Source organism: Pundamilia nyererei, unplaced genomic scaffold (assembly GCF_000239375.1).
Source record: "Pundamilia nyererei isolate P.nyererei 1_Seehausen unplaced genomic scaffold, PunNye1.0 scaffold00020, whole genome shotgun sequence".
Lineage (NCBI taxonomy): Eukaryota > Metazoa > Chordata > Actinopteri > Cichliformes > Cichlidae > Pundamilia > Pundamilia nyererei.
Window position 1 is genome coordinate 409,125 of NW_005187421.1, and position 18,727 is coordinate 427,851.

General features: G+C 41.3%; 1 protein-coding gene across 2 annotated transcripts in view; it reads left to right on the forward strand.

Moving 5' to 3' along the window:
* The window catches only part of fgfrl1a (fibroblast growth factor receptor like 1a), a 67,631-nt gene that overhangs the window by 25,749 nt on the left and 23,155 nt on the right, over positions 1–18,727 (forward strand). For both annotated transcript variants that reach the window (XM_005726455.2, XM_005726456.2), the window contains exon 3: positions 720–992. In XM_005726455.2, the coding sequence (XP_005726512.1) occupies positions 720–992 (273 nt within the window). The remainder of the gene's footprint in view (positions 1–719; positions 993–18,727) is intronic.

An 18,727-nucleotide genomic window follows, 5' to 3' on the forward strand; every position in this document is an offset into this window, starting at 1 on the left:
CACGCCACTCCTGCTTCCACCTCTCTGTGTTTCTGTTTGTCTTTCTTTGTATGCCTGTCCTATTCACTCGTATTTCATTCCCTTTCTCTTCGCAGACTTACTCCCTTAAATTCCATACTCCCTTATTCCCTTATTCATTTCCTCCTCGCTTCTCCTCTTACCTTCCCTCTTTCCTTCCTCTGTTTCTCCCCCCCTCTCTTTGTTCTGTCCCCTCCATTTCTCTCCATCATTTCCTCCCACCTTTCCAATTCAATCAGGCTACTTTAATCCCTTTTGTTTTCCTAGTGTGCTATTTCACAGTAGAGCGGCTACCGAGCGGTCAAGGTCATGCCTGGCTTCGTGTCAGTGTGGCATATCAAATGATATTAAACTTACTAATTGGCTTTGTGTTTGCTTCCAATGGATGCTTTTAAGACTGTAAATTTACCAAGGAGTAAACTTCCTTCTTGAACTTCCTGGAATAATTAGATTGTATTTTGTATTTAAGTTATAATCTAACTTATGAGCTTGTCAAACAACAAATTTGTTCAAAACTGTAGTATTTTGTCTTTTTCTTGGAGGGGTCAGAATGATCCATTTTCTCGTAGATCAAGTTGCACACTCTTCATTCATGCCCAGTATACTAATATACTAATTATTCAGGTCTTACATAACCAGGCTGAATTTACTGCTGATGCTACTACCGGTAGTAAAGTTTTCATTTTTCTTCTACCCTCAAGGTCCCCCCAGGGTGTCAGAGCGGGTGAACCATCGGCAGAGCGCACGTCTGGGTCGCACAGTTAAGCTGCCCTGCCCTGTGGAGGGTGACCCCCCTCCCCTCATCATGTGGACCAAAGATGGCCGCAACATCCACAGGGGCTGGACACGGTTCAGGGTGTCACAGCACGCTCTGCGTATTAAGGAGGTGGAGATGGACGATGCAGGAACTTACATCTGTAAGGCCACCAATGGGTTTGGCAGCGTAAATGTCAACTACACACTTATTGTGATAGGTAAGTGTTTGGTGCATGAGACATCAATGTGAACCTTTGGATGAATTGCATCAACGCGTAAACGCTCTGGAAAGTTACGTAGTAGAACTGTTTGAGCACGAAATGAATCATTTTGTGCTTCAAGTAAATGGTAAATGTAAAAATTGAGTTGCACCAGTGCAGGCGATGCAAACTGTTAGTCCAGAGGCATGGAAATTCCTCATCTGTGTGTGCGTCTCAATGTTAATGTCACTATAAAAGAGGCTTTGTTGTGCCATGTTTCGTTTTCCTATACAATGCCCAGAAGGCTGTATTGTTGTTAGTGTCTGGGTGGGTGAGCTGTTATGTGGAGGCAGTAGTCTGTGACTCCTCTGACAACCTTGTTGCACAAATACAAGTGTGTATTTTATTTTTTGTACATGGACTCAAATAACCACTTCCCTCAACTCTTATCCATGTAAACAAAATACCTGTTGGAAGGACAGTGTGTCAGCGTACATTTACACATGCAAGCCTCTGTCTTTGCCTGCTCGTGTGTCTGGGTCTGTGTGCCGGTGAACCTCCACACCCGTCTGTGTGCGCGCGCGCTTCATTCCACGAGTTTGTGCACATGCCACCCGATTTTGTGTGTGTCTCTGTGTGTGCGTGTGCGCGTGTGTGTGTGTGTCAGGTTTCAGTCAGTAGAGTGGATGCCAGCAGAGTGATTAAGGCTGCATAGCGTTCCAGAGAATCTGACTAAAGCTGTACTCTCTATACTGCGTCGGCACTTCAAAGACTGGGTTGAGTGAAATGCTCCGATGCAAATTCATTCATTCGGTGTTTTAAAAGGACAAAAGTATCTTCAATTTGAAATTAAGTCATGCACCAAAGTTAACAGGAGCCAGGTTGAAATCTTAGATAACACAACACTAATGATGCAGCGTTTTATCTATCAATGAATATGAAGATTTTCTTCCTATAGATACAGCATAGATTTTATTATCATTGAAACGACAGGTCTGAATTTCAGTTATAGTGTCAACAATACAGTTTCAGTCCCAGTTTTCCATAAATTTGCATATTGCCGGTCGAAAATATCCTTTTATTTTCCTGTAATTATTATCGGTATGCATTCAAAGCTGCATCGGTCTTGACCTGAACTTCAAAGGCAAGCTGGCATACAGAGGGCGGGGGCGGTGGTGGAAGGGTTGGGGGGCAACAGCTGCCGCTGAGGTCATCCAGGCAAGCAGCTGCTGCCCCCTTCTCCCCTCCCTCATTCACTGTCCCTTTCACTCACTTCACATATGCACACACACGTTCATGCTATGCACAGTTAATTGGGCAAATGTATGTATATTATGTGTTTGTCAGTCTCACTGGTAATGAGAACCAATCCTGTGAATTACAACATCAAAACTTGAGAATAGGATCCTTTCCACTTAAAGCAAAGTACAAGCAAATCAACACCCATACGTAAATTTAAATCTGTATAGTTTTATGCATCTTTGACAGTAGTTCTCAAGTCCCACAACCTTCATTAAGATGTAGCATCTTAGATTACAAGGCCCCTGTGGCTTTTTGACTTGAAGTCTTCACTTAAAACTGAGTGAACTCCATCTGTTCAGGAAAACTGTTGAAATAAGTGAACACATCTACAGAAATACAGATATTTCCTTGTGAGTTTGCAGTCAGATGCTTTATTTTTAGGCTCTAATTAAGTGAATCTTCATGCCAGAAATAGAAGTACTTCAGGTCAGGAACTGACAGCCCTACAGTGTTTAATGTTTCCTTAAATTCACAGAATATTTCAGAGCTTTTATTTGCAAATATGTGCAAACTAACATACAAAACTGTGCAGGGGAAGGGTAGACAGTCATACAATATATTGACTTTCAAACTCATTAGAGCAGCAAGGATTGGCTTGAGAGTTTTGCATGCATGATGTACATGTAATTAATTAAAAATCCAAGCAGGGTAATGTAACTTGTATGTTACCAATAGAAAATGATCGCGGCTTGCAGACTCTGGAAACTGTTTTCATAGCTGGATCAATCTACATTGGTAAGGATGCTCAGAGCATGGAGCAATACCTTACTCTGTGGACCTTTACCTGTTTCTCTGTTTGATGTACTTTGCTGCTCTGCTAAGGGTTCTCTCACTGTTTCGCTTCCTTGCTTCCACCACACGTCCTCTTCGCTTTCATCTCCCCTCCTTACCTGTGTGGTCCTTATCTTATGACCGGTCTGTTTCACAGTAATGAGCCCACACCTGCATCTTATTGTATTTCCCTCTCAATTTCTAACCAAGAGTATCATTTAACACCTTTTTCTTATTAGCACCCAATATCAGCGCTCATTCCTCCTTCCCCCAGTCAGCTGGCTCATTTTCCTCCAACCACGTTTAATTTGTACCAATATTTTCACAGTTTCCTATTTTCCCCAGATGTTTTAGCATTCGATTGCCGTAAAACACCCACTGTACTCCGCCTCAGTGGTTGGAAGGCATGGAGAGGCATTTTGTGAAGGCAGGCTTTTGTTGATGTGGGGAAATTGGAAGATTCTTTGAAGGGTTAGTTCTTTTATTGTGTGTAGGTTGGAAAATGTTTGTAAGTAAAATGTGTGCGTGTGTTTGTGTGAGTGTGTGGTTGTTTATTTGAGGACTTTTGCATGCGCGTATGTGCATGCGTCGTTGTGAGAAGATTTATTGGACCACCAATAAAGTGAAACCAAAAAAGTTTTTTTTTTCTGCTCTACAAACCACAGTGACCTTCAAAAAAACAGAAAAGGCGAGGCAAGCTTCTCTTTCGGACTCCCACAGTCTTTCTTCTCTTTTGTTCTCCCTTATTCGCTTTTCTTTAACTTTGTCTTTTCATATTGTGAATTTTTTTTCTTACTAGAGCAATGAATTATAGAACATTTATAGCTTAAACCAGATGCGATGACAATGAAAGCATGTCTGGAGCAGAATTGGGAAACTGTGCATAAAAAGGACGGAAGGAAATGGCTTGGAGTCGTGTGTGTGTGCGTGCATGCTTGCATTTAGGCGTGCTTTCAGTGCATGTGCGCATAAAAATGCGGTTTTCAGTTTTAATGAGCACGTGCGTGTGTGTCAGTGTGCATATGCAGGTCTGTTCGCAAGTGGGTGACATGATGATTTGTGGTGATTTAAGAGCTCAACCATAGCAGCTGACATCTGTTCATAATTGGAGAACAAAGCGCAAAGACAGGCAGAGAAAGATATCAAACCTCGACCTAACGTATGTTTGAATAAATACGGTTGTACATGATTTATGTTCATCAAGCCGCGGCTACGTAATGAAGACTGAAGCAAGACAAATCACAACATTAAACATGACAAATGGCAAAAACCAAAGCAGGACTATGAAGAAAATTGATTTAGAAAATTATTGTTTCTTCAATAACATCTGGTGATTTAATGCCAGGATTAGCCCACTAATAGCAGTGAACTCCTGACATCACACAGCTCCGCCCTGTTTGTCATGAAACTTTAATGTGGTACTGCACACCAAATAAATGGTTTCACATTGTTGCCTGAGACCGCTTGTTTCCTGGTAGGCCTGCACTTCTTTGACAGCAAATCCAGCTCGTTTTTGCACGTTCAGTCTTTCTTCATTAAACTGCATTGCATGTGTGAGACCGCAGCTGTCTTCCGGCCAGAAGCTAACACATGAGATCACGTTGCAGACCAACATCATCTCGTCATCCGTCAGTTTCTCCATCCTGATGCCCCCTCTTATTTCGTGTTCTCAAATTTCTGATTTTTTAATTGAGATATCTGGTGCCTCATCTGGAGAGGATGTAGTGGCAGCCAAGGTTTGCAACTTAATTGGTGTGAGTCACACGCAAAGAGAGAAAAGTATGTGTCTGTGATTGCGCAGAGCTTAAAATGAATCTCAAGTAACCTAGTGTCTTGCCCTCGCTACCTCATACACCTACTTGACAAATTAACCATTTCTGCTCAGGTTAGTTGGTGTTCACTCTAGCATTTGAGGCCTTACAGGAAGTAGGTTCTCAGTAAAAAGCGCAAAACATTAAAAAAGCTGTCATTTTAAGATAGAGCCCAGAAATCATCACGTTGTTTACCCCTCATCCTCTTGAACTTAAAGATGCCTTAATAGCAGGGGATCTGGTTCCAGGAGAAGTTCCCTTCCTTTGTCTCTGTTTCATTATAGCGCATAATTTTATTAGATTCTCAACTGAAGAAGTCTCAGCTGGGAATTTTTAATAATGTATGGTAAAAATCAGAAATAAGTTACATTGTATTCCAGAAGTCTTTGCATTTAAAAATGACACGAGCTTATGCTTGATTCGGCCAACAGTTGCAGAAAGTTAGGGCAGAGTTGAAAGAGTGTATGTGCGCCTGTTTCTTCGCCTGTCACAGTCATTTTGTTCGGTTCCGCATCACATTTGTTCCGTTCTCTTTGGTCCTGCTTTTGTTACAACACGCCGCCCTTACAGTGAAGTAGACAAAGCTGTTGCTCCGGATATCAGGGTGGCACTGTGCAGATGTAAACATGCTGGTGTGTATGCGTGCGTGTTCAGGCAGATATGACGCAGCAGAAAGAACGGGTTCAGGTTTCAAAAGCTGTTTACCACCTTGTTGTTTCTTGTAAAGATAAACATTAGGATGCACATGGATATATTTACTGCATCTTTTTGCATATACATGTCAACAAGACGGGACAGGAAAATATTTGTCCAATCCCTCACATGCACATGTCACTGGCAAATGTGGACAAAATACAGATGCAAACTGACATCAGCACAGTCGCACACTCCTCAGAGGCCCCTGCCTCCATTTCACGCTTGTCTGTCCCACATCCTCTCGTTCTGCCTCGTTTCACTTCCAGCAAAGAGGAGGAAAGAAGATGGACATGGGGGAGACGCAGCAAAAGAAAACAGAGCCGTCAACAATGCCGGAGAATAAAAGAGAACAATAAAATCTACGGAAGTCTTGGAAAAACTGTCTTAACAAGTTGAGATGCATTCAAAGCAGTGTAGGGATAAGGAGAGTTGTATCTGCTGCGCCTCCTTTTACCTAACACTGAGGTGGTCTGTGGAAAATAGTAGCCACAAATACTTATCTCTCTTAACTTCTCATGCAAACTACAACCAACTCTTCTCACAGTCCTTTTTTCATCCACCTCAAATATCCTTCTTGTATTTCTCTCAAAACCCTCCTGCAGTTGGATTCCTTCAGCATTACCAGTCAAGAGGAGACGTCTTTTCTCTTGAGCGTCTTTCACCTCCTCGTTCTTTTGCCTTCTGTTTGCCTTCATGCTCCATTAACATCTGTGTATGTCCATGTGTGTGTGTGTGTGTGTGTGTCTGAGTGCATATGGCTTTTTCTCTACTGATTGTACGCCAAGTAAAGCTCTCACAGACCCCTAATGGGTCTTAAATACCCCGTGCTAGCTTTGACTTCAATTCTCCGCACTAGATGCCATCTGTCAGTCAACAAGCCTTTTTCTCAAGGCCCAAGCGGTGACTCATTTTGAGGAGAAAATCCACCCGAAAACTGAAGTGAAGCACACGTTTCATATGATTACAGAGAGTGTAAGTGGTATGTCTAACTGAAGGCTGAAAACTCTTTAAATTACAGTTTTTCTATGAAATCCTCCCATTCCTCTCACTGCCGTGTGTCAGAGTTAGATTCAGAGTTAGGGAAAACTGACATCTGCTTCCACTTTCCCACTGGTTACTACTAATGTAGTTACTGCTAGTAGTAGAAGCTAAATGCATATTGGTATCGACAATATATGGCCAAAACTTCGAAAAGCACCATCTGCTTGACTGTGGAAGAATCTGGAAGACTAGCAGGACAGTGTGCCCTGCTGCACCACAGCAACTGCGCGGTAACAGCTCAGAGGCCAAGGCACTGACCAGGCCTCCAAACTTCACAGATCTCAGTGCTGTCAAGAGTGAGAGCCGTACGTGTGTCAGAAAGATTAATGGGCTGGGAAAAACCATTAAGCTTTAGTGCAGGTAACTTTCTTTAAAATTACACGTTCTGACAAACTTATAATGTAGCAATTTAATGCTGTAATTGTTTTTTTTAAGTCAACTTAATAGCAAATACAGCTGTTGAGTAAAGACAGTACTGCTCAGTATGCAGAGTATTTCTGTTTTACTGGCACTCGACCTCTACGTATCCTCTCCGTCTTGCTCTTTGCTGTATTCTGCGCTCTGTTAATTCTGTTTGAGGAAGGAATTTGATCTTAACTTCATTTACCAGCTCCTCAAAACTCTAAAGCAAACACATTTTCACCCTTGGTTTCCACAGCAACTCTCCCACAGCTAATCTGAGGTGTAATGTTACCTCTCTGTGTGTTTTGGCACAGCAGCGTCCTTTGAGTGAAAAACATGAGACTAATAAGAAATGTAGCAGGGTTTTATATGTATCATTTGATGCCCCATCACTCACATCATGAAGTGCACTCCGTCCCCAGATATGGGTAAAACTACACGAAACTGAAAATTTGAGGATGCGAGATGCTTTAAAGTATCTCAGTTTGTCAATTAAGGCGGACGTGTCCAACAGTGATAGAAGATGGGAGAATCTGAAAGGCAGGGAGGGTGAGGACATATCACAATGAAAGCAAGCTAGACTGGAGGAAATATAATTGTAGAAACTGGGTTTGAAGTGGAAGAGTGGAAGAGCTAAGGTTATAATTCTTTAAAAGGTCTTAAAGGTAAATGTTTTTCTATAAAAATCTACCATTTTGTATTATGGACAATTAAAAAATGTTTGGAAAAATCTAAATTTTTAATAAATTCACAGAACACATGTCGCATTACATTTATGCCGAACTAGACATCGGAACCACATCTTGTTTTTTCGATGGGGTACTAAGAATTAGTGCGCTGTGTGCTTCTGATGACCATCAATAACATAGGTAAGTGCAAATTCAGTAACATTTTATTAATTCTTATTGATTTTGGTTGTTATAAACTCATAAAATTGCTTCCAAAGGGTTTAAAACCCTTAAATCTAACTGTCTTTAAGCATAGGAACCAGAGATTACTGTGTGACAAAACATTTTCATTTAAGATGCTCTGTTTTGCAAAGTTTTTACACAGTCATATAAGCTTAAGAGAAGCTCTTAACCTCTTAACTTTGAATAGACAGAAAATGTCAGCATGATTACCAATTTAATCTCTATTTTAAACCAAAAAGAGTCATAATCCAAACTGACATTTTTGATAACTGTCCATCCTGGACATCAGACACCACAAAAGATAACTGCAGATAAATGTATATATTTTTAACAAACAAATGATACATTTAGAGATCACAGCCTGCTGTTAGAGAATCAACAAGTTAAGATGTGAGCAGGTGATTTAGCAGGGAGAGCTCGGTGCAATTGTAAGAGGCATCGACAAAGCCTCTCAAGGAGACACTCGCTGTTTCCAGAGTGGGTCCTTATGGGAGATGTGTCCTGCACCCCCATCACTTAACAGCCACCCACTGCCACTCCAAAGCCTCACCCCACCTGCAAATGAAAGCAAACAAGGTGCTTCAGAGACCCTCTCTGCATAACTTGCAGTCCCTCACACAGAGCAACAATGGCGCTACAAACTCACAGCAGTGGGGTTAAACCTCTCCAAAAAACTAATTGGTGAAGTCTCTCACACACACACACACACTACAAATGACTGTGAGGAGGGGAAGATGGAGGAGAGGACGGAAGAAGGAGGGAGGAAATGAGGGATTAAGAAAGAGGAGGGAGTAGCGCAACAGATAACTAACATGTAGTACGTCAAATAAATCTGTGAATAATGTAAGTTATATAATAGTTGGATAATAGTGTATCTCTGGGTTCTGTTTAAACAGATAAACAATACTTTAAACTGCTGAAACCATGAGGGATACTGCAGCAGGATATTTCCATTTAAAAATACTTAAATATGCGATTAGCTATGTGATATGAATCAAATAATATACTGATCAAGACAACAACAAAAAAAGTTTCCAAAAGTTTTACAAAGAACGAAGGAAAGGGAAGTGAATGGCTGAGTGTGGGTATTCGTGCCTGATCGGAGGAGTTAGCAGGGGAGCTGAACTTCTGAATAGACAGCTTAGTGGCCATTATACGGTCTAGAGGATTAGTCCTGTTAACTATTGTTACCCTCAGGGGGTAGCAGCACACACACACACACACACACAAATACGCAAGCATTCATGCTGCCATACCTAGACGCGTGTATTTTTTTCCTTTTTATACACTAATTTTATTTATTTATTTATTAATTTTCTATCACATAGATATTACCTCATGCGCAGATAACTTGGAACACACATGCCACACACCCCCACCCTCCCACCCTGCCCTGTAACTCCATAATAGGCCAGTCTATTGACAGACCTGCTTGTTCGCTCAAGGAGTCTTTTCTCATTAAGACCAGGATTTTGTCGCTGGCCCCGCAGGCTCCATTGTCCACTTAGAGCACGTTATTAGGCCTTCCCTCTGTAACAACCCCCGTGCTGAATAGACCTGAGAGGAGTGGAGAGCCTGCGGAGGGCAGAACAGGGTCTGGCAATTAGCAAAGACATGTTTGAAGAGAAAAGGGGGGGGAAGAATGGAGAACTGGGGGAGAAAGAGCGAGCAGACCTGTGCTACAAAAAGCTTTCGTTTGAAGTTTTAGAAACTTTTGTCTGCTTTTGCTGCTTTCGCTGTTGTGCCGTCATCAAAGCCAAAGACAGGTTCTTCAGCACACACCATCCCTCCTCCTCCTCTTCCCTTCCCCTCTGTTCTTTTCTGTTCTTCCCTCGTTTGTTACTCTTCTCCTCCAAAGTGCATTTGTGTCCACGCTGAAAGGCTCTGTATCTTCTGCGTTCGCTTTGATGTCTTAATGACGACATGGAGAGCAAATTATTCTCAGCGATTCCCTCCTTTATTCTCTTTTTGTCACATTTTCGGATTCCAGCAATTACATCTGGCTTTTCCAGATGTCACTGCACTGACAGCAAGCAGGACAGGATACGACAGAACAACTCACACTGAGCTGAATAAAAAGCAGCAGGCGTGGAAAAACTTGTTCCACTTATCAAAATGTTTATCGCAGTTTGAACTATGCATCCCAAAGCTGGTGCTCTGTCTGGATTTGATGAAGCCTTGTTGACTTGTCAGTGTTTTCCTGTCATGTGTTTATAGGTATGCAGTCTAAACAGTTTTTTTAAAGCTGCCTCTATTTCATATCTATTTAAGCTTCAGGAAGTTTGATTAAATGCTTTATCTCGCCTATTTATAAACGTTCGGCATAGCTGGAATGAAATAAGCAAAGAAAAAATATGATTAGAGAAAATTACCGCAGACAGAAATATCTTAAGAAATTACATGTAATTTGAAACAGATAACGTCACCATTAAAGAAGAAATGAGCTCCAACAGACGGGTTTTGTTCCGAGCCATCAGGTGTGCGTCTGCATGTAGTTACTTGCATAATTTTGCAGCATTCCAGCGCATTATATTTCACCAAAATGCATGCACAATACATTTCCCTCTCTGTTCTCTGGGTAAGATGTGTGTGTAGTTTTCCCCATGGTTCTTAGGCAAATACAGCAATGGTTCTACGGCGCCTCTGCTATCAGGCCTGAGTTTGATCAGTGTGACAGTATCCTGAAAACTGATACACTCACACGAAAACACACACCACACACTCTGTGGCCGTGACCTCAAGCTCCTCTCCACAATGCTGTTTTCTAACGCTGTTTGCATTTTAATGAGTATATGATATTTGGAGATTTAAGTGCTGCGTCAGCCTCCCTCCCTCCTTTTTTTTTGCCTGAACATCTCAATCCTAAATTTGTGTTATGATTTATTCTGTGTTCATCGCCATGTAAGTGTTTATGTATCAAACATACTGAATTTAGCACTTTGACATAAGATTATACACAGTTGCATCCATCCATTCGCGTCCGCTTATCCTTTTCAGGGTCGCGGGGGGCGCTGGAGCCTATCCCAGCTGTCATAGGGCGAGAGGCGGGGTACACCCTGGGCAGGTCGCCGGTCTATCGCAGGGCCAACACACAGAGACAGACAACCATTCGTGCTCACATTCATTCCCGCATTCACACCTATGGGCAATTTTGATTAATCAATGAACCTATCCCCACAAACTGCATTATCTCGGTGGGAAGAAGCCGGAGTAATCGGAGGGAACCCACGCAAACTCCACACAGAAAGACCCCGGCCTGATGGTGGAATTGAACGCAGGACCTTCTTGCTGTGCTGTAACAGTGCTAACCACCATGCAACCGTGCTGCCTGCACAGTTGCAATCAAGGCTAATATTTTTTGACAGTTAACGTTTAGCTTTACGTGTGTCTGATTTAAACTATTGTGCTCTTAGTGACCAAAAGAATAGTTACTAGTACCAGCTATAAGATAAAACAGAAGTAAGAATATTAGGGAGAAAGGAGTGTGTATTGCTGCTGTCAGACAATTTTTAAATAATTTAAACAAGCCAGAAAGTTAACATCCAGTCGACCCATCAGATTCCTTTCTCTTTACTATACTAGTGATGGTTTGCTACATCATGACTTCAGACACCTCATTAGGTCGAAAAGACAGCGGTCCGACATACTGCATCGATTGGATCACAGCAGATGTCTGTTTCAGTGTCCTTCGGTCATTCACAGGCTTCCAGCAGTGTCACCATGGTTTTGCTGGTTGTTAGCAGAATTTATTCACTATCAAAGAAACGTGCTATTTTGTTTTACTTTGAAGTGCATGTCAATATGTAGTTAATAGGTCCTGGGATACAGCGTGTACTTGGAACACACACAGAATGAATGCAGTTATCTTCTCTACTAAAATGTTCTCTAGGGGAGTAAAATACGACAGTTTGAGGTGAGCAAGAAAGCATCCCACTGAGTGTAGACAAAAAAGTTGCATTGTTATTAATCCACAAACAGCTCTGAGTAACAAGAATGACTGTTGAACAAAGCAGGAATTGGGGTGAGTCATGTTGAAACATGGCCCAGCGGCGCATCGTGATGTGAGGGTTAGTTTTACATTGTTGTAAATAGTTGTTCATCAAAGACATCCTCTCAGCATGTAGCCTCACACAGCAGAGCATGCCAGCAACTTTGAAGTTCAAGAAGACAACCGCATATTGTCAGCATGTACGCAATTAAATGCATACACAACAGCATGGGGACGCACGTTGGAACACCTAATGAGCACCCGTGCAGATCCGTGCCGAAACGGTGATACGTGCATGTTTGTGCAAAGTTAACAAGCTCATCCGCACACTTGTGGCATATTCACGCTCAACAGGTTCGGCATTCGCTTTGAAGTGTGGCTAGACAGTTACATTCCAGCACGGATCACAGCAGAGTTCAGCAGTAAGCAGAGCAGTGGTCTACAGACCGGGCTCTTTGTTAGGGAATAGTAATTTCTGGGTTTCAGACTTAAAAAAATTCTACAGTTATTATTAGAACGCCAGCTTGGTGGGGTTTTGGCAGGTTAGGAGTTGACAAGTAAGGCCCCAGTCACACAGGCCTAGACACCTATTAGCACACAGTAGTCGAACTCCAGGCCTCGAGGGCCAGTGTCCTGCAGGTTTTAGATGTGTCCTTGATCCAACACAGCTGATTTCAATAGCTAAATGACCTCCTCAACATGTGTTGAATTTCTCCAGAAGCCTGGTAATGAACTAATCGTTTGATTCAGTTGTGTTGCCACAGGGTGAGATCTAAAACCTGCAGGACACCAGACCTCGAGGCCTGGAGTTCGACACCCCTGTATTAGCGACTGTCTGGCAACCACTGGTAACAAGGAAAAAAGGTGTAGGTGAGAGGTTGTTGGCTGTTGCTGCTTGAAATTGGTTGCAAAGAGGTATATGATGCTGCAGTTGCAGTTGCCTTGCTCACTAGCAGATTGCCGCAGTCGCCCACAGTTTGTATGGAAATGACTGCCAAACACTTAACGGCTAATGAAACTGAAAAGTGCACCTCACACTGGAAACAGAGACCATTTGTTCATTTAAAGTAAATATGTTGCTTCAGCAGTGAGGCATAACTTTTACTTTGAAGACAGACGCTCTCTGTTTCCAGTTTGCGTGACACGTTTAAGGTTTCGCTACTGCTCAGTGGTTTGTTTCCAAGTGTTTGCAGACAAGTCTGCATCTTCCATGCAAACTAGAGGTCACAGCAGCAATCTGCTAGCAATCACAGCACTCAAAACTTAGCTTTTGGTGCAACACCCTCAGCTGGTCAGGAAATATATTTTTTACTTGTTGTTTGTCCACTGTGACAAAATAGCTGTCAGTCAACTTGAATTTCATTGTTGGGAAGAGGGCGTAGAAGACGGAGCCCAATTGTACATGAGAGGAAGGGAGAAATGTATAGTGAGCAGGTGCAGGGCACATCATACAGTACCACCTGGTTTTTACCAAACATCAAACATCTTAGAACATTGTTTTATATGGTCAGACCTTTACAGGCTTATGTATTGTAGACTCTTCATTTCACTCTCTGCACAAATTTGAAGCAATGTGGTGTTTTTACTTCTTATGGAAGTGTTCAGAAAGAAGGTGTTTTGATCAGCTTTATCAACAGGCAAGTCCTATTTTAAGTAGAAACTGAGATTTGGGAGGAAACCCAGGTAGAAAGGTTGTTTTCAGCCTCATCTACCTCTCATTGCTCCTTAGCCGCCTTGATTGCACCGATTGCCTGTTGTGAAAATGAATTAAACAATGTAAGAAGAGAAAAAAGGTTAATTGGGGACAAAACTTTTGCTAATGAGCAGATATTTGACTAGAATATAATTTGATACAGGGCAGAGCAGGGTGGGCGAGCGAGAGAATGATTGAGAGTTCAAAGTGCTGAGCCGAGGCCGTCGGTGTCTGTTTCAAAGGCGGCACGTGGCGATGGATGTGAGAGATTCGTTAATTCTGCAGAGCAGAGCACTGCCTTGAAGTTTACTAGGGTTACACGCGCAGCAGCTGGACGGACACACAGTCTCAAAAGCATACACAACCAGGTACAAATGCTGTCCACACGCGGACATAAAAGAGCGCACGTATGCTTATAGGCACCCACACACACATAAATCAAGGCAGATGCAGTAATTACAAGTTCAGCACACTCAGATAATTTTATGCATAAATACAAACCCGTCGGTACAAAAACAATAATTTGTAGGACATACATTTAACTTTATTAAATGTTTCATTTGCAGCCAGATTTATTCTTTTGCTTTTTAACGCATAATAGTCGTTTAACACTGACACAAGCACATTGCTGCTGTTTTCGCATCCTTGAGGAACTGCTGCAGCGTTTCTGCCCCCTGCTGAGCAGCAGGTTCGTCACTTGGCGAGGAAGCAATAATTTATCGATGGGGACATCATCTATTTTTGGAAGATGACAGTTGTTTTACGAGCCAGGATGATTTGAGGCTGGAGCAAATTACTAAATATATCTGACTTGGTGCAACATTAAGAGCCGGTGCATTTTCTGCATCCTATCAGATCATATACCTCAGTGTCTATTTAAGTTATCGGTCTGCAGTATATTTGTAAAGCAATGTCTCAAACAAGTTTTTCAAATAGTTTTTTAATGTAATTAATTTTTTATTTTTTTTGGTTTGTTTGTTTTTTGTTTGTTGGTGAAGTCACTGGTAACTAGTCAGACTTAACGCTTATGTAAAGCACACCTGGTGGACAAGTGTGTGGGAAAATAAGTCATGCACGTTGTCCAGATCATTGCCAAATAGCGTTTTAGTCACAAATGTTTCGAGTTTGAATGCTGTTATTGTTACTACCACATTCTTTAGTGCTGTGTTTTTGCTGAAACTTGGCGCTCCAGTTCATTTACAGCGATGCATATGTGCATCCTTTCACATGCATGTTAAATATTGTTTAACCCATCTATATAGTACATTGACACACTTGGTTTCCACTTTTGTTATCTCAGAGGCCCTCCGTCATCCCCTCTGAGCAGCAAACGTGAAGTAATTCAGTAATTCCACTGAATCATTTCTGACCTTGTCTGGATTGCCTCCATCATGGCTAAAGCTTTACACTGCAGCTGTATGTTTGCCAGATTCCTGCATGGCATCCATATTGTCTCCATTTTTGGCTAATCTCTGTTTGTGTTCAGTGCTTGACCCTGCTCCTCTTTCAGCGAAGTGTGAACAGTGATGTAAAACAGCTACACGAATAAGCGCACATGCAAAGATTTATATACCATCACAGTAACACACAGATGGAAAAAAGGGTGAAAAGGAAAAGTAAGAAGAACAAATTAAATACTTTACTTTCATACTGAGGCTTTAAAAAACTAAATAAACCTAGCCAGATGCTTGTGCTACACAGACACACACCCACGTACTTCACATTAACCAACACACAAAGAAAATTGAAAACTTGATCCTTTACTGTATGTTTTCAGAACTCATAAATCCCATTGCTGTGTGATGTTTATGAGGGAGTGTGTGGAACCACTTGTGCCTGTATGTTATTTCACCACCCTGTTGATATTTTACGCTCTGACACAGTCCATGTTCGGGGTTGGAGGAGCTCAAGATACTTCATGTGTTCTTCACTGTTGGTTTTTCGTGACTAAACCGAGGCCTCATTGTTGTATTAAGTCTGACCGCCAAGGGTCACAGTTTCTGAAAATATACCATACATATAAACAACTGCTGCAAAACGGATCTGCACTTATTAACACTCCATAAAAACCTAGCATGCTAATCACATATTGTGTATTTAAATAATATCAAATGGTGATTGAATAAGACAGGATTTGTGCTTTGTCAGCTGGAAGAGATATCACTGAACTCTCATTACCGTATATTCTTCTGGCACATTCTGGTGAATCTTTTTGCAACTACTGACTCATTGTAGCAGAAATGAGGAGGAAATAAAATTGCTATCGATCCCAGATGGAAAAATCCCATTCCTTTTAGTTAGGGCCGGGGCTCAGCAATAGGAAAACAGGTAGAAGCCCTCAATTGTGTATTATTATGTTGGTATATTAAGTTTCAATACATTCAGGACACTATATGGATAAAACTATTCTGCCTTACTCTATTCTATAGGTTTAACGTGTAGGTAGGTTTATTAATGGTACACCGGTAAGCCACCTGAGAGATAATTTAACTATATATATTAGGGGTGCAAAGATACACAAAATTCACGGTTCGGTTCAGTTCAATACTTTGGTGTCACGGTTTGATATTTTTTCGATACAAAAAATGTTCATGCCTTTTTAATTTGTCATTTATTAAAATTATAAATATATATTTTAACTCAAAAGTACAGTTTTTAAAATTAATGTTGCTGAAAGAACAAAATAATAACAAAAAAATAAATCTATCTGATCGAGAAATCACTCATCTTTGGAAAAGAGAGTTTATTACAGAGAAATGGCTCTTTCCAAAATAAAAGCTATACTATACGCTTCTTCTGGGCTATATTCTCAGCAGCATATTAAACATATCAGGTCCCCATAAGGAGAATCCTGTGCTAACACTGTCTAAATGACTCGGGTAAAGTTTGTAGCATGCGTGCTTGTTGTTTTTGTCTGCTTCCACTTGTCTTTGCACTAGGATGATGTCGGAGTAAATGTGCAGTCATATTCGTTGTGTTCCCACTAGCGTTAATCTCATTAAAATGACGTTAACGCCATAAAGCAGCAAATCTCCGTTAACAAGTTACCGCGGATCGCCCCGTGCGTGCAGCTGGACAGCGTCAACACCTTAACAAGCTAACTGCGCTAACCCACTAGTTCCCACCAATTGAGCATTGCGTGGCACATTCGACATACTGTTTTACTTTTGTCCATGACCATCAGGGTCATGCTTCACATGAAAACCAAAATAGTTCCAAACGCCAGCTCTTAATGAGGGTGGGGGAGGTTCAATTTCGGGTAGCGTTGAGGCAGTTGCCATGTTGCAACGAGCTTAGCTTCTACCTTGCTAGCTTGTGCTGCGCTCAGTGGATCTGCACTCGACAGTGCAGCCTAGGCGGAGTAATCGAATGCAGATCCACCGAGCGCTCAACACAGACAGCATCATCAGAAGAAAAGTTGATAAAATAAATTAAAAATTTTGTATTGTTCGATACATATGCGTACCGAACCGTAAGCACTGTATCGAACGGTTCAATATCGATACGAGTATTGTTGCACCCCTAATATATATATATATATATATATAGATATATTTATATGTAGACATACACCCCTTAGATGTCGTGGATATCTTGGTTAGCACTACACTAACTACAGAAAAGAATTCACCTAAAAAAACATGGAACGTGTAAGATGTTTATAACACTGTGATAATTTAAATGGACTGTCAAGAACAATGTAATAGCTTTGCTGAAAAGCAGATTTGGAACCAATTAACCAGTCATTATTAGTCTTAATATGTATGCAACCATAATACCGATACAGTCCATTTAGTTTTCTATAGCAGTTGCATTTGAAAGTCATTTGAATTATGGCACAGACCTTCAGCTACTTTTTATTATTACTATCACTGTCGAGTTTCAGAAAAATCAAAGGATTGATTTTAAGTGTGCCACATTTTCCAAACAACACGGTAATAACGGCGGCCCGCTAGCATGCTCTACCAAAAATAGTGCTTTGTCGTGTATCTGACGGACGGAGCCCAAACCAGTTCCACACCACTGAAGTTGCAGCATTTTTACAAACCAGTTCTGGTTCATCCGTTTCATTCAACGATCCGCTTTTGCTCTTCTCATTCTGCGTCGCCGCCATGTGCGTATGTAAACAAAGTCACTGCGCATGCGCGTTTTACCCATATTCTATCGCGATATTTCATTTTCCTATCGTTGCCCAAAATTACACCGGTATTACCGTGAACGGTATGATATAGCCCAGCCCTACATCTCGTGTTTTTAAACGTACAATAATTTTCCATTAAACTTGAACTTCGGCAGCACGAGTGCGCTCCATTTTACAGAGGAGAAAATGTGTATCATAACAGCTTTCATTGATTATGAAAAATATAAATTCACTGCTCACTAGTGTTTCAAGTATAGTATTTATTACATACATAATGACACTGTGGTAAACGCATGTAATGAGGAGAAATTTGAGCTTATAGTCCTGCTTTATTCTTCAGACACAGTGTGGACAAGAGCACTGACTTGTAGATAATAAACTTAATATGAATTAATTTAGAAAAGGATTTGTTAGATAGAGAACAAAGGGAACACTACAGTATAATACAGCTGTACAGTGGATCTGTACTGAGAAGTCTGTAGCTGTTGCGAGCCTATAGGGTGGTAGGATTTACTTCCTGGAACAATTTTTTATTGCCAAGCATTTTTAGCCAAAACCCAACTCTCTGGCTTAAATTAGTTACCTGGAAGCATCAGCTAATTGAGGATTTGGTGCATAGGAACTGGGAATTTTAAGGGCTTTTCTGTTCTCAGTGGGTTTTTTGTTGTTGTTATTCACAGCACTCGTAGCTACACATGCAGTCAGAACTTAATCCAAGCAGGTTGTGCTTTCAAGAAAATGAAAAGGGGGGAGGGGGGTGCTTTGAGGGGCAAAACACACGAGCACCACAGCAGTTCAGGTCATAGCAACCACTGTTGGGTGTAACAAATGATTAAAGTTTGCATTAGTGTAATTGCATTCCATTTTTAAGTAATGCAGTAATGTAACAAGTTACTTTAATAATGCAGTAATCACATTACAGTTATGTTGTTACTTGTGTTGCAAAGGTTCTTCAGTTATCTGCATGCTGGTTGGTTAAAAAGTGTTTTGTTTTTTT